The 16,090-nt window shown below is 44.2% G+C and overlaps 1 protein-coding gene across 4 annotated transcripts in view; it reads left to right on the forward strand.

The window, feature by feature from the left end:
• Window positions 1–16,090, forward strand: part of znrf3 (zinc and ring finger 3) — a 136,101-nt gene that overhangs the window by 84,429 nt on the left and 35,582 nt on the right. For all 4 annotated transcript variants that reach the window (XM_051950442.1, XM_022207136.2, XM_022207134.2 and 1 more), the window contains one exon: window positions 6,065–6,187. In XM_051950442.1, the coding sequence (XP_051806402.1) occupies window positions 6,065–6,187 (123 nt within the window). The remainder of the gene's footprint in view (window positions 1–6,064; window positions 6,188–16,090) is intronic.

A 16,090-nucleotide genomic window follows, 5' to 3' on the forward strand; every position in this document is an offset into this window, starting at 1 on the left:
CAACCTAATTCTGTAAAATGACAGCGAAGGCAGTCTTGATCTTGATCTTCCTTTTTTTGAAACATTTCAACAGTTTCACTTCATGTTGACCATTTTGTGTAAACGTGGTGAGCCACTGCTTGTAATTTCAAGTAGTATGAAGGAGCTACAAATCCTATTTTCTTATACTTCTGACATTTCTTAAGCAGATTATTTGCTAGATGGTGTGAATGTCTGCAGCTGCACTATAAGGCTCAATGTTGTTTAAGTCTCTGGAGCTGTGTGTGTTTGTGCTTCATAGTCCTGAACATCCTGTTGCGTTCCTACTCGGCCTTTTTTTTCCCCTGAGAGTTGTGACTGAGGCTCTGACAGACACCAACCGGTCTCAGGGGAGACTCTGTGATCAGACATACCCAGCCTCCTCCTCTGTTGGCAAAGCTGGTGTGTTATTCCAGGAAGTTGACAATACTCCCCCCTCTTCCCCTACATCATATTCAAAGGGAGGTAGAAGCGCAGTGCCAGGGAGGGGAAAGTTTTGATGATGGTGGTGGTGAGGAGGGGCGGTGAAGGAGGTTGGAGGGGTCGGCTGAATTACAGGGCTCCAGGGAGGTGGGCGGGATGCTCCTGGAACTGGGATGAATGAGTTCACGGTGAGCGGACGGGACGGTCAGCGAGAGATGCCGCCGAGTTACCCCTCGGTCACCCATGATATGATTGAGGCTACACTCTAAGCTCTCCACACGCCAAACAGTGAGACACGTAAACACATGCACGGCACTAGGGAAGCAGGTGGGTGCGAGGACTGGCATCATGCCCAGGTTTTTCTTCTTCTACATTTTGTGTGCGTGTGAAATAAGTGTCAGCTCTTCTTCCAAAATGTCCAAAAGAAACGAACAGATCCGTGCGGTTAATCATTTAGCCGGCTTCACAAGGAACATCTTGTAAAAAATAAATTGTCTGCGGCTGGCACTCAGACAACAAAGAAACTTTGATTGTTACGAGCGGAGCTCGTCCTCCATGTGACCTCGATGCCATCACAAGGAGTTTTGGATAAAAGGTTTGGTGTTTGGGGGTTTTGAAATGATGTTTCATGAAAATACAGTGCAGGCAAGTCTATATCTGCATCTCGTATAGTCGAGTTTAGCTCTGGGATCATTCTCCTCTCCAATCCACCTACTTGCCTTTGATGTTTTGAGCTCCTGGCGTGTCGTAGCAAGGACGCCTTGTTGTAATGCATAGCAATACTATGCACCATATTCCAGCAAGTGTATAACTTTAAATAGACATGCAATTCAGCAACTCCTTTTGGAATTGTAGATTTTGCTACGCTGTGAGCAAACCTCTCCCCTGAAGTTTGCAAAACTTTCTTGGCTGGTGGTGATACAAGTGAAAACTTTTTTAAAAATTTCTGCTTTGTCACAAGGAAAGCGTGACTACTGGGGCTGTGAATGTACAATTGCAGATGTTTGGAGAGAAGATTTCAAAAGCGCTCTGCAGCATTTTTAAAAACTTAAGTAAGGCGATAATTACTTTTTATGCCAGCTATTACTACTTTCTATCATGTTGGAGCATGTAAACACAGCAGGAAAAAAAGGAAAACCTCCAGCTCTTTCATGGAAGGGCAGTATAGCATGGTGAGGGCTGAGTAGGGCGACTGTTTTGGACGTGTAGGAGGGATGAAGGGATAACGGGGGCTGTAACCGGGGCCGCCAATAATTTAGAGGGAGAGGGGAAAAGGGGGTGTGGCAAGGAGAAGGGGAGGGAAATGGGGGGAGGAGAGGCAGCAGAAGTGGTTGTTGTATGATCAAAGGCTTAGCGAATTGTGTCACAGACAGACGGAGAAGAATAGCATTGGATGGTGTGACTTGCATTTTGATTTCCTTTGAGAGTCGGTGGTGGTGGGGGAGAGAGGGAGAGAGGGAGAGAGCGGGGGGTGGTGATGATGGGGGGTTTTTAGAAGTAAGGCCTTGTTTTGATCCCATTATGAAGAGTTATCAGGTCATGTGTTGGACCAGAGAGAAAGAAAGTTTTTGCTAAACCCAAGAGTTTTTATGTCAGATCACATTTTTACAAAGTTAGAATGTGCTTTATAGTCGCACTTTGTACTTACATGAAAGCAAATCAATGAAAATGTGACATTAATTGGAGTGTGCACGCTCTTAGCTTCAATAATAAGAGATAAACTCAACTTGTTTCAACAGGGGAAATCCCTACTACTGTATAGCAGGATCCACTGTTCATTGTGTAATGAATAATATACCACTAACAAGATAGTATCACACATGAGCAAGAACTTTGTCTACAGGTGGTTTTTCAGAAAGGGACGGTAGGTTTGTTGGAGGTGTGGCCGTCTTGAGTGACAGGTGGAGTTCAAATCCCTGCCAAGATTTCATTGAGAGTGTGGCCCGTGTAACAAGATATTCATGTGAAAGACTGCCTCCCCCAGGGGCAGCACAGACGGGGCAGAACCAGAGCCGCCCCCTTGTGGCACTTTGAGGGCGCCAAATGCCCTACACCCAAACCCCGGGTGCGGAGCTAAGTGGAGCAACCGGGTGTTTCCAGTGGGCTGAGCTTGTGCGATTTGGGGCCTAGTGGGGAAAGCTAGAAGTTTGGAACACAAGAGCAAACACAAGAGCGCGAACAGTCTCTGTCATCTTGTGTGTTTGTGTGTGTGCGATGGCACGTTTGCATATGTGCTCGTTAGTCTTTTGTGTGCGCAGCCAGTAGCTGTGACCCACTTCACCAGATCGCCATCCAAACCGAACTCCTTTTCCTCTCGCTCCCCCGTCCCCACATCCATCAACGCCTACGTCAACATCTGACAAAAAAGAAAAATCCCTGCGGTGGAGATAATGGTGCAATGGCCAGCCTCTAAAATAACAACATGGTCCACAACAACAACACTGTCCCATTTGGAGTGCAAGAGCCCCCGCACAATGGCCTAGTGTTCAGGGCCCAGGGGCGCAGGCGGGGCTCCCCACTGCCATCCAAGCTGTTAGACAAGCAGGAGAGAGAGGTCATAATCACACAGCAAACAGCGCTCTACTTCCTGGTCCTCGGTTAGATTGACTAAGACTCTCTTTAGATCCCCTCCTACACCGACTCTCTGCTTCTTCCCTTGCAGCACGCTCACGGCGTAACTCACATGAGATACAAAATGTTACCTTAGTTGACTGGGATGCATGCACCGGAGGATTGTTACGGTTTGCAGAGCAATGATATGTGGGAGGGGCAGGTCGGGATATGCAGGTTGAATGGAAACCTGACTAGGTTACGGTCTTTTATCTTTGTCTTTCCCTTCAATTTTGGTGTCCTCCAAAAAACGGAGAGGGAGAGCGTGCTCTGAAATTATCATACCAAATGTGTATGTAATGTATACCTGTGCTGCCTGCCTGCTCCTGCCAGCCCTAGGCTAATATCTATCTTCCAAGCAGTCAGCCAGAGCACTGCAGCTCCCTGCTCACCTATGTTTACAAGGGAAAAGCAGCTTTGAGAAAATGCGCAGTGAATCTGTGAAATGCAGAAAGATGAGGTGACTGCATCCTCTGAATATGTGAAAAGGTGTTTTGAGTCGGAGGAAGCTTTTTCATGATGGCCTCCTCTTTGGCTTAACTTATTCCGTTGGTAAAATGATAGATTTGCTTCAAACAGTTGCGATAGAACATTGGAGCTTAATCTTTCATGTTTCATCATACGCGCATTTGCCAGTGCGTGGGAGGTCTGTGGAGGAGGATTCAAGGATGACTGTTTTTATCTGTAAAGGTGCAATTCACAATCCAAGAGTGAATGCATGTGGAACATGCAAGTGCATACGTCTTCAGTCGTAAATGTCATTCCAACTTTGATACCCTAAAGGTAAATGATTTTCTTTAAAACTGATGCCTTATTTATCAGATTTCATCCTCAAAGCAGGAAGAAAAGATGTTACCTCGTGAAGCTCCAGAATGGCACACGTTGTCCACATTCCTTCCCTAGGACTCTTCCATAGTCCACCTGATTTGCATCTGACCTCTTTACTATGACCTAAGTCCTCCTTAAAACCCCTCCAGGTCAGGGGCTTGACCCCCTCAGCCTCATGTCACTGACGTGACCAGGCGCTTTTTTGAATATCGCCTCAATTGGCCTACTGCACAACTAACCTGCTCCCAACGTGATGAAGTGGGGTTCAGAGGTCAGGGGTCAGCGGTGGGAGAAGGGTATCTTGGGTCATCAGCAGTGGCCCAGTGGCCAGCGTAGCCTTGGGCTTGGCGCCACAGTGCTCGCTGATTGGGGTGGTGTGGTCATTGGGTTAATAGGATAAGTGGCCTGCAGGTCAATTTGGCCCAGTTTAATGCTAATACAGGAGCTTGTCTTTGCTCCGTTGCCAGGGTGGGGAATGGATCCAGGATCTGCAGACTGGTTACAGTTTTAATCCATCCTTGCTTCAACATGTCATTATTTCATCCCAGTGAAGTGCTGACGGCTGCAGTTGTCCTCTACTTTTACCTTTAATTTTCTTCTTTGTATGTGTTTTTGCATCAGTTATTTCACGGTTCAAGTGATGGTCCACTGTTCTTCCCCATATTGTCTTTTACCTTCACTCATGATACAGATTAAAGCCTGAACGATGCAGGCTAATGACGGATATCTGTATAAGCATATACGAAAACTTACTTTAATAGTACATAAAAAGACGCTTGGGATGTTGTAGAAATTGTGTCATTACATCTAGCAGAGCAACTTCATTTTTTACAATAATCAGAGTACTATCCGCAGCACATGCAGCAGAGTATGTGATTGGTGCAGAGTCGAGCTTTATCTTCTTGCAAATTGCTATCAAGTTTGTAAAATACATTGCTTTAGATAAATTTTACCTCTTCAATCTAAGTCTAATATACTATATAAATAATACATGTCAAAATATCAGTTTCTTACTCCTTAAAGTCCAGTATTGGACGGGTTCTAATACCGATGCGTCAAACACATCCACCAGATTGGTAGCGAGATAAATCCTTAGCAGTCTGTTGATGTCAAACTGTGGAATTGCGATTGTGTTGTTTGTTTTTTTTTTTTTTTTTGAAGATTTCTCATTATGTGGTAACTTGTCTTATTGTTCACTACTCTCAAGAGTCTTCACACTCTTCCCACAGCCCAGACAACTCAAGCAAAGTAGGCAAGTGCTTTGAGATAAATGCCTTTGTTATTTTGAAATTAAGCAGCCTGCCACCTCTTTGGTGTTTTGGTCTCAGGGAGTGAGTCATTGTTTGTGATGTCTGCTGTCCCGTTACCTTTAATCTTCTTAAAGACATTGTCTAGCTGCTGGCTCTACAGAGCATTTTGGCAGAGAGCTGGGCCAATTTAGTGGCCTTCAGCGTAAAGTGAGGACATGTGAAGGTAGTCTGATAGACTGCTTTTGGTGTGCTTTGGTCTGAAACATCAGCATGAGCTTTCTAATTTAAGGGGCGATAAAATGTACACAGTCATTGTGCGTGCATACACAAGCACAATAGAAATGGCAGCAACATTCATCATTTTGCAGCAGTAGGACTGGAAGTAGACTTTACACACTTTTCCCTAAGTAGAAATTCAGCAAAATCCGCCGCATCAGCAGATCCACGAAAGCACATAAATCCCAGTTTTGCTTATCTGCTGCTATTTCTTGAGAGGTCAGATAGAATGCTATAGTGTATGTTTAGTTCCTGCACAACTTTGCAGCTCACAGTTCAGATATCTAATGCTCTTAAGCTCTTATAATTCTTTATGGAAAACAGGTGAGAAGTGGATTATAAATTGGCATATTCCCTAGAAACGGGTCGCGGGGTATCCAAGAGAGATGGGTGCAGTTCTGAGTAAGAAGTTCACCGCATGCCTACAGCAAATCCATAAAGCAGGGATGCCAAGACCTTCAAACTTGATGAGAAAGCGTGAAGCAAAGAGCTTGAGACATCTGAGACTTGCTTGATATACCTTTTTAGACAACTTTTATCCAGTTTTTGATGCATTGTTGGTGGTAGTTGATTGCAGAGGCTGCTCATGGTCACCATATGAGTTTTACCTCTTTACCTTTGACTTAAACACTAATCTGTTATTTGTCTACTATTTCCAGATGCATCCTTTGGGACTATGTAATAATAACGATGACGAGGACCTGTATGAGTATGGCTGGGTTGGAGTGGTGAAGCTGGAGCAACCAGAGCTGGACCCCATATGTCTCACGGTCCTGGGAAAGGTAAGGAATTGGCTGTTTATGCTTTCTGTGTTGTGTCTGCACATCAGTAGCTACATTTGCCCGCACACCTTGTGCACGTCATTTTATTAGCCACTGATGAAATATTCTTTGCAAAGCTAATACAGTAGAATAGCTGTGGAAATACAGTACAGATAGAGCAACGGCTTAAACTCTTTATTAGAAGAAAAGACCAGTATTTGTCAACCTCAGTGGCATGTATCAGGGTGCCACTGAGGGTTTGTTGAGTCATGCAATGTGGAAATCAATGTTAAAATGCTACATTTTGGGCTTTTGACACCTTATTCAGATTGTGTGAATGGAGACCATATTTGTGAGAGTAACCCTCTGAACCCCAACGGTTTCTGGGTGTTTTTACTTACTGTGGACTTTTTATTTACTGCCGATAGAAGCAGAAAGAACTCAAACATGTCTTTTGTGCAATATAACAGAAGTATAATGCCAGAAATGATTAAAAACTAAAATAAAAAGGTTGAATTACTTTGAATTTTATAACAATTAAAAAAAATAGAATCAGTTTGTTCTACATTTTTCCAAGTGGCCACAGATGTAATCAAAATGTTATCAACACTGTTAAAACGGGGTGTCTCTATATGCTGTTGGTGTTTTCCTACCTAAATTTTTAATTTTTTTTCCATGCATATCGCCTAGCTGCTCTCTGTGAACACAGCTGCAGTTCAGCCCAATTCAGTTGAAAAGTCCTTGAATTTTTGTCACATGACTATTCGCGGCAGCTAGATCACTCCAGGTTTCCCGGTTTTGCTGAGAAACACAGACTTTTGTTTTTTTTTTTACAGAATCAGCTGAGTACAGACCTTTTATTTTTGACAGTTTTGAAAATTATGAGATGTAGAATTGAGTGATTTTAAGGAAGTATTGTGATTTGAAGCTTAGATTTGGTTAATTTTTGATTGAGAAACTGAATCAAAAATGTGACACTTCTTCATTTCTGGCTCTGATAAATGTGCGCCCCGTTTTGGATGGGAATATCCCAGTTGATTACACTGATCATGTAAACAGGACTAATTCTGTCTGTTTAGGCATGTAAACGGGTTATTCCAAATGTTTCAGAAACCGGAATATTGACCTTAACCCGAATATTAATGGCATATAAACGTAGTCATAGTCTGTCAGGAAATTTTCTCACCATATTCATGGTAAATTTACTCAGCGGCTTTCAAAGCCCAGAACACCCTCAATTATAATTTTAATCTACAGCCAATGTTCTCCTCTTGGGACATGAATAGAATGAAAGAATAATAATGGGATTACTGTTTGCCTGTAAACTCAATCTTTGAAAATCTTCAGGGTACAGATCAAAACAGACGATAATGCTATCAGGTGCATTAAGGGTTGGGATATGAGATTCTTGGCTCCGTGAATGACGACAAAAAAATGTGCCGACAGCTCGATGTTTTGTGTATGTAGACGTCCCTGTCTGCCACACTCCAGCTCAGTTCTTTTCCCTGTACTTAATTAAACCCTTTTAAGAGTTTATCTTTGATGTTTTGTAGTCGCGGAGACAATTCATGGAAGGATGATTTAGTTTTATTTTGTTTCTTAGTTCCCATTGCTGGGAGAATAAGGGTGGACTGAATCCCTGCCTTGTCTCTTACCACCCCTCCTCTATCCCCTCACCCCCCCCCCACCCCCCCACCCCGCACCCCCAGTGCCCAGACCCCTCCGGAGTCTCTGAGTGGTATTTTATCGTGTTTTAATTAAGTGTTCCTCTTAATGGAATGTACCAACATTCCCTGGAGGATGGGGGGGGGGGGGGTGGGTGGCTATAGTCTCATTTATCCTGTGCATTCCCAGTGACAGAAAGAGAGCAGCCATTCATAATTTAAGGAGCCCTTGTGCCATAAACATGCTAATGGTGCACTTTCTGTGGTGATGGTTGCTGCTACCTTGCTGATACATGCTTACAGTGAGACCTGAAAACTCACTTAATTTTCAGCACTTAAACTTCTCTCTTACTGTAATTAAAAATCTATTATTGCCACTGGTGTTTTCGCTCACCAGTAGGTCATCGCTGTGGTGACTTGTCCATCTTGGAGGAGCAGTTAATAATTCCAGAGCAGATTTACTTTTGAGTGCTATAATTATCATATGAACAGTTTTCTTGTAGAAGCTGGTTTCAGTTTGTAGGAATGTGTGGAACAGAAAATAACGAGGTCTCTAGATCTGGTGCTTTCATTTTAGTGTTATAGAAATGCAATTGAATGAATTGATGGATTACTTGCATAAATAAACAACATGGCACTTCATCCTGTTTGAGGCGTTTAATGGCAACACATGTATTTAATAAGATGCTCCAACACGAAGACTGGGATTAGTTTTGTGCGGTTGCTGTTATGAAATTACTATTGAAAGTACAGTCAAAAGTCCTTTTGGGACATGGGATATGTGCTCAAATAGCGGGTTTGAAGCTCAGTTTAGCAGTTTGGAGTTTCCATCTTGGTATTGCCTATCTCCAGCTATTCCAAAAATTAGCAAAAAGGTGAAGCCTGAGTATAACTGAAGCATGGACTGTCCTATGATCACCTGTCACTCGGAGCAACTACACCCTTAATTACGCATAACTTTAATCCTTAATATAATTTAAGTGGATAAGTTGCATAAAAACTCACCCTCATACAGTTTACATGAACAGAAAAAGAAACTGTAGAGAAGAAAACTGTTTTTTGTAACAGGTTGTAAACTTGTTTATTTCTGCTCTAAAACTGAGCATTTTAACATGGTGGTCAATGGAGATTGACTCACTTTCAGAGGCAGCCTCAAGTGGACCATTGAGAAACTGCAGTTTTTTTCCCACACTGGCTTCATTTCTCCAGCTTTTCTGGTGGTTACTGCTTTGGAATACGTTATGTTTCTGCTCTATCAGTCTGTTAAAGTGACGGCATCCTGTCATTCAGACATATGTCCCTTTTATGTTAATGTTCCTTAATTTCGACATTTCCACAGCAGCGACAGAGAGAATTTACCGTATGAGCAAGATTTGACGATGCATCAAGGTTCAAGGAGCTCTATAAGAAAGCCTAAACTAATAGCACATAATGACGCTGTTCAAATAACAGTGAATGTCTTGATATCAGTTTTACCAAAAAAGTTCACTCCTCGATGAATAAAGACCAGAAAGACAATAGAGTTCACTTGAGCAGCTTTTTACTTGTTCTTCGAGGACCATGTTGCTCGTCAAATCTGCAAACCTATTTGTCAAGGCGAAGGCATGCAGTTCAGACATGTGCTGCGTTGAAAGTGATATTTAAATGTTATCGGCTACGACTTTTTAGGAACAGTGACCAGGGTGCTCATTCAGACATGAAGCCGACATGTTCAGATACCCTCGGAATAATCTAAAGGAGTGCATGTCTGCAAAGAGCTAAAAAGAGGGACAGGAAAGGTAAGATGAGATTGACGGATGAAACTGTTTCTGACAGGGCCAGTTTCAGGTCCAGAACGTAGTGGGTAGATGGCATGTGCCTTAGCCAAGTGAGCCACGAGGACACCCCAAGTATGAGAAACCCACACCTTCCGCTGAGTGGACCCAGTCAAAGCAGAGTGCTAATGAGCTGGACATTTTTACGTTCTGGGTTTGATGTTTTGCTAAGGGACACTGTAGTGAGGATGTCAGGAACCTTGGCCTGTGACCTTTTGGCCTCCGTCCAGCCTCCCCAACCTCTAGACCACTCTGTTTCCTCCGTGTTTATTCAGCCAGGACTATAATTAGAGGAGGGAAAACCCATTGTTGCATCTTGCAACCCTCAACCCGGGCCCGAGCACAGCTGGGTGCTTTGCGTTGGCACTGCCGCTTTTGCCAGGCCAGACAGTGCAGTGTTTACCCCCTGCCAGTCTGCTTACTCTGGCCAGCCAGCCAGCCAGGCCATCATGCCCAGCCCCATTCCGGATACTATGCCCACTCTTACTCACTCACCCCGCCTGGTCTGGCCTCATGCTCGGCAGCCCCCACCCCCCTCCCGCCCAACCCAACTGGCCCCTGACTGAACCCAAGAACCCACTCCACTTTGCTGCCACTTTGCCACCAACAGTGTTGGTGTCTTGTCTGGTCAATTTAAGATTTCATTCAATTACAGGATCCCAGTGAACACAAGACAGAATTGTTGGTAAAAAAAACTGCTGTTTACTCTAATCCACATCTAAATATAAAGTGTCTGGGAACACAAGGCCCCCAGCTGTGCTTTGGAGCTGGTCAGCATGCAGCGATTGGCATTCCCTCCTCAGTTTGGATTTGATTGAATTTGAAGAAGGGGCTTGACTTTGCTTTAAGTGTCTAGTCATTATTAGTTGATGCATATGGTCTTCCAAATCGTTTTAAGAGCAAAATATGACTGAAGAAGCCTTTATGATAGAAAACAGATGACTTTAATCTTCCAAGAACTGCACTTTCCGAAGTGGGAAGATAGTAATTCATGCTGTGCTGAGTTCCTACCTACTAATACAAGCCTTTATGTTTTGTGCTGTGTAGTTTATTTTTGGTATTTATGGTATATTCTTACTTGATGTAGAGCTTTTTGGGTTTGAGTTTTAAAGAAGCCATGCATGACATTTTTGCCATTGTGTTTTTAGCTTGTACTCAGCTATCCAGCTAAGTGACTCAAGGATTGCAGCCTCTGACATCTGAAGTATTAGCAGCGGAGGAAGACAAGGAAGAGAGGTCGGCCATACTAGCCTCTGAAGTCCATGTGCAAACCTCACTAAAGTGCTGGCGTGTCATATATATGTACACAGTTTTTTCCTGCAGTTCCTGTCTGGTTCCTGTGAGAGCTCCAGGACTGTTAAACCTCTGACCTCAGTGTGCCACAGCAGTAACCCCTCCCCCAATAGCAGGAAAACCAAGAGCATGTCGGTTCCTACTGCTGCTGACTGAGTTTGAGGTTTTCTTTATCTTGCTTGGTAAAAAAAAAATGTCTGAATTAAGCATCCTATACACAATGACGTATCCCAGTGGCAGCAGTTGCAGGATGTTGCTTCTCTTTTAACTGCAGCTTATCAGGTCTTTGCTTTCTCGGAGGTGTTTGTAAATGTTGTAAATCATGCTCACACCTCTGCACACATGTATCCGCTCTCCTGCTGAACTATTTATTGCAGTCAATAACATATTCTTAGTTGTCATTTCCTCCTCTGCTGCTTGACTTTCTCAGAATTGGCCTCCCTCCCTTCTTCTCCACACTGTCTCCTCGCTCGCATACACTGCGATTTTTGGCAGCTCCTCTGGAACATGAAATCATGCCACTGGCTTTCATTGGTGGCCCACTCTGGTCAGGGTCTTTGTCGCTGTGCCAGTAAGATATCTCTTCTTTCAAGCGCCGCGGTGTCAGCGCAGCGACCACACGGGGCCTTAGCATGCCGGCTTTCTTCCTTTCATCCTGCCCGGGCTCTCATGACATCAGTCCCCAACCCGGCAACGCAGGGGGAGGAAGGCCAGGGGAGGAGGGGAGAGCTGGGGGACGAAGGGAGAGGGGTGGGAGTTAGAGGACAGAGGGGAAGGAAGGAGGTTGTGGGTTTGGCTTCTCAAGGAGATGACGAAAGTGAATGTGTCTCGTTTGGTAAGTGGGTGGCTGGTGTCTTGCATGGTACGACTTCTTTTTTTTCTTTTTGTTTTTGTACGCACAAAAGTAAGAAAATGCGACCCATACTCCCACACAGCCCTGCAGCTTGTGTAAAGCAAGCCTCTTGGCTGGCATCGCATGTAAAACTCCCTGGTATGTGCTTGTTGTGTGTGGCCTGGTGCTGCCCTCAACCAGCTCTTCTCTGAACCATGATCAGTTCCACCTTAAACCCCAGCCAAAGACAACATTTCATGGCAGCGGAGCGCAACTGGCCCGAGATCGGCTCCTACAAAGCACTTAAAAATAACCAGAGCAACAAGAAAAAGTTTCAGGATCTTTATTGACATATCCTCCCAGAAATAAAGCTAGGTGCTTTCAAGTTTTTGCCAGAGGCACACAACCATAAAAAGTGTATCCTGTGTGGGAAGCTCCGTCTTTGACACACACACAAACATGATCCTAAAACTGCAGTTGCCATGGAACAATGTGAGCGGGCAGAGGAGTGTGTCTTTCTCTACTGCAGGCCTTAAGTTGGCACTGCAGGACAGCAGGCCAGAGCAAACAGCTGCTGCGTCTTAGTGCTAAGTGGCTTTTGGACTCTTACTGTGTCTGGCATCTCGGGCCAAAGCTGCAGAGAGACTGTAATGTAGTGTGTGTGTGTGAGAGGAATGACCGGGATATAGAAAGTTCATGAGGGCTACGAGGATGATGTGTGTCTGAAGAGGAGAGAGAGAGAGCAGCATTAAAAAGAAAGAATGACAACAGACAGATGAGTGTGATATTGCGGGCGACTGGCTCAGAGCCTGTGGCCAGGTTAGCTGTCCTACACACTCAGGTGTGTGTTAGAGGTCGTGCTGAGGCCATGGCAATGCCAAGAGAGTGTCATGCCGCAGGGCTTGTACAGGAGCTTCAATGTTGGATTGAACTGGCTGCATTTGGCCCCGTCTGCAGACCACTTCTAATACAGCATGATGGTCTTCATGGGTATAGTCTGATCAGTGGGTCTGTTTGTAAATGTGTCTGCTATGGCCTATCTACTGTGTATTATTATGGATACCTGGAAGGCTGGCAGACGAGCTTTTGTTGTGATGCTAACAGCTGCATCACTCACTGCCTCTCTTCTCGACACTTTTCTTTTTCCTTCTCCCATAGTGAGAAAAGAGTGCCAATGAGAAAGAAAGAAACCAAAATTGCAGTCGTTGTGCACTCTGCAGTCTCCAGAGTTAATTTGCAGGGAAGCAACAATAGTTATCGATTTACAACAGTGGCTTTTGTTCGGTACAGATAAAGCTTGTTTTTCTTGTTCAAAGTTTTATAAAGAAATCTTTTCATAGCAGAGAGCCATACAGCTACAGAATATTGATCAGACAATTTTCCCCAGTGCTCGAACTAAAAATGATAGGCTTTACCTCCCTTCAGTTGAGTGCTGCACACTGAAAGTGGATTTCTTTTTGTTTAAATCACTTCATGTGAACAGTGGCAACTTCACAAACTTCCCTACTCTGCCATATGAGCGAGATCCCCTTTTCCATTAGAATCTTATTTTCTATCATTGAAACATGCTTTTTTCTCTAATTAAAGGGTTTTACATCGAAGACTTGCACATTTTCCACACATTTTTTATCTCAAATACATTGAATGTTTCTCAGGTTTGACACATGATTCAAATTTCACCCAAGGAATCACTAAATAATTAATCCATTCACAGCTTTCTATGTTGCCGTATTAGCTTGTGGAGTCAAACCAAGTTTGTGTTACTGAAACAAACTCAACTAATGAACTCTTTGCTCGCCTTACGGGGGCAAAGTGCGCAAGCTAACTCTTTAGCTTTCTCTCCACCTGCCCCTCGCCCCAAACACACTGTACAAACACTTTCAAACACCGCAGCATGGAGGGGAGGGATAGAAAGAGAAACTGAAAAAGAGAGGAGGAGCAGCAGGGAGAAAAGAAAAAACGAAAGGGGGTGGGAGAGAAAGCTTGTGAAGCGCGGAGCACTCAGGGGCCTGCCTCTTGGGCTCTCCTTTCATGTTTGTGTATGCCTCAACTTGCTGATATTATCTTGGCCGCTCTTCCTGGCGGGGTGTCGGCAGAGGTTTCCACTGTGACCAGGCAGGGGCCTCTCTCTCTCTCTTACTTCCCATCTCTCATTCTGTGTTGAACCCACCTTCCTACTTCCATCCCCGACCCACCACCCCCTCCTTTAACAAGAAGTTCCTCTCCTAAATCACTGCTTCACAACGTTTCACGGCACTTGGAGGCACCCGGGATCCCACTGCGCTGGTTTCCATGGTCACTGGGAAGCTCCTTGTGTCATGTGGCTCAAAGTGAGCCGTCCCTGGGCCGAATTACCCAGCTTTCAATGGGAGGCCAAATGACCATTATTAGACTTCACAGCTCAGGCCTCTATTTAAAGAGAGAAGAAAGGAGCCCTGGGGACTTAAGATGAGAGAGAGAGAGATGGAAGGAGAGAGAGAGGGGAGAAAGAGAGAGAAGGGAAATGACAGGAAAGAGAAGAAAGTGCGTTTAGCAGCACCGAGGAGTCGTTTCTCTTTATTCTCCCTCCACCTTTCAAATGGATTTTTGATCTCAATCACAGTTGTTTTTTTGTTGTTGTTTTTTTAAGTCAGAAACCAGCCACAGTTAAAGCTCCCCTCTCTGTCAAACAGCATCCAAAAAAGACGGGATCAAAAGATGAGCCGTGGAAAAAGTAAATCTTGGAAAAGATAGGACCAGACATCCACCCACGTTAACCAAAGCCCTGTCTTTTCTCTTTTCATCTCTGTCTAAGCCGCCTGCTTTGTATGGGAATGCACTTGTGTGCGTGAGAATCCTGGTGTCCCGCGCCTCGCCGCATATGTCAGGGCCATGTTGTTGTCTGTAAGGCCCACGTCCTGGCACGGAAGCTGGAAACTGAAGCCCCCCCTGGTCTCACACAGCTAATCTGATGCCTCTCCCCGCTATACATGACACGATTCCTCAACTGGGGGGTTAGCGGGGGTGAAAATGGCATCCTGCTCTTGTGGTTCGAGCTTTTCTTTCATGTCCTGCCAGCAGAGGCAAGGTTGGGTCCAGCGCGAAGGAGATGGAGAAGAAATGATGTGTGCTTGAGTGTGTGGGTGGGTGTGTGAGGGGCGATACTGGAGCTGGCCATGCCCTGAGACAGTGAGGTAATGGAAGAAGAGAAACATGGAGATATGGAGGGGATGAAGAATGGGAACGCACCTGGCAGACACCGGTGGAGATATTAAGGTTGTTTATTGGAGCTTAATGTAACAATAAAATTTAGATGAGACATCTGGATGGTGGTTAAATGCTACTTACAAAGCAGTTTCCTAATCTGGCAAAGTATCTGGATATTAGAAGTAGTAAAGCAGAGGTGCGGTACTTCAAAACTTTACTTAAGGATATTACTTTGGTAGCCCTATGTATGATCTGATACCAGCCTGATGACACAATAAAGAGGTGTTATGTATTGGAGTCATAGCTGAATGAAGTAACACACCTGAATATTGCACCATCCAGCTGCCTTTGCTTTGGCTACGCCCTTTTTTTCAGCCACAGATGACTCCTAATTTGATGTTATCTTCATTGGGATGGAAAACATTATCGCTGTGTTTGGTGAAGAGATGAACTTGTATCAACAGTTTTGATTCCCTAAATACAAAATCTAAACAAGACATGTTTTTTCTGCTTTTCTATGCTGTCAGCCATCTTGTGCTCTCCTAAGTTTGCGTTTTAAAGATGCCTTCAGGTGAAAATCGAGTTTGTTACCTTGTTAACGCATCAATATGGTGTTTTTATATGCTGGAAGACATTTCATAAGGTGGACAAAAGCAGTAAACATCATGGTGGAGCATTTCCTCCTTGAGTCTTAAAGAACACAGATTCAGACTTCCTGGGTTTTTTACATAACAAATCTAATCAACCAATCCTGGGACTTACCGTATCGTCATTCAGAATCAATTTGAGCGTGAATAACTGAATTACTCAAATAATACAACTGGACATTGTGGAGTGTAGGGTAGTTTTACAGTAAATGGGTGAGCTGGTGTGCTCGAGCTACCAGCGAGAACTTCATCAATCTGGACTTTATAGAAGAAGCAGGAGTATAGAATTGCATTTAAGGCCACTTTTAAGCAAAAAGAGATTATTTTCAGAGGAAAAACTTCTAAATATATAACTTGGGATTTAGTCAGCTACCAGATAGGGATTTTAAAGTTTGCAAGCGCTGTCCTAGATTACATGAAAGCAATTTGGTGTTGAAGTACTTCTTTATATGTGGCAACAGCTGTCGGAAGTCTTATCCATTGACTTG

The sequence above is a fragment of the Acanthochromis polyacanthus genome, chromosome 7 (assembly GCF_021347895.1).
Source record: "Acanthochromis polyacanthus isolate Apoly-LR-REF ecotype Palm Island chromosome 7, KAUST_Apoly_ChrSc, whole genome shotgun sequence".
Taxonomy (NCBI): Eukaryota; Metazoa; Chordata; class Actinopteri; family Pomacentridae; genus Acanthochromis; species Acanthochromis polyacanthus.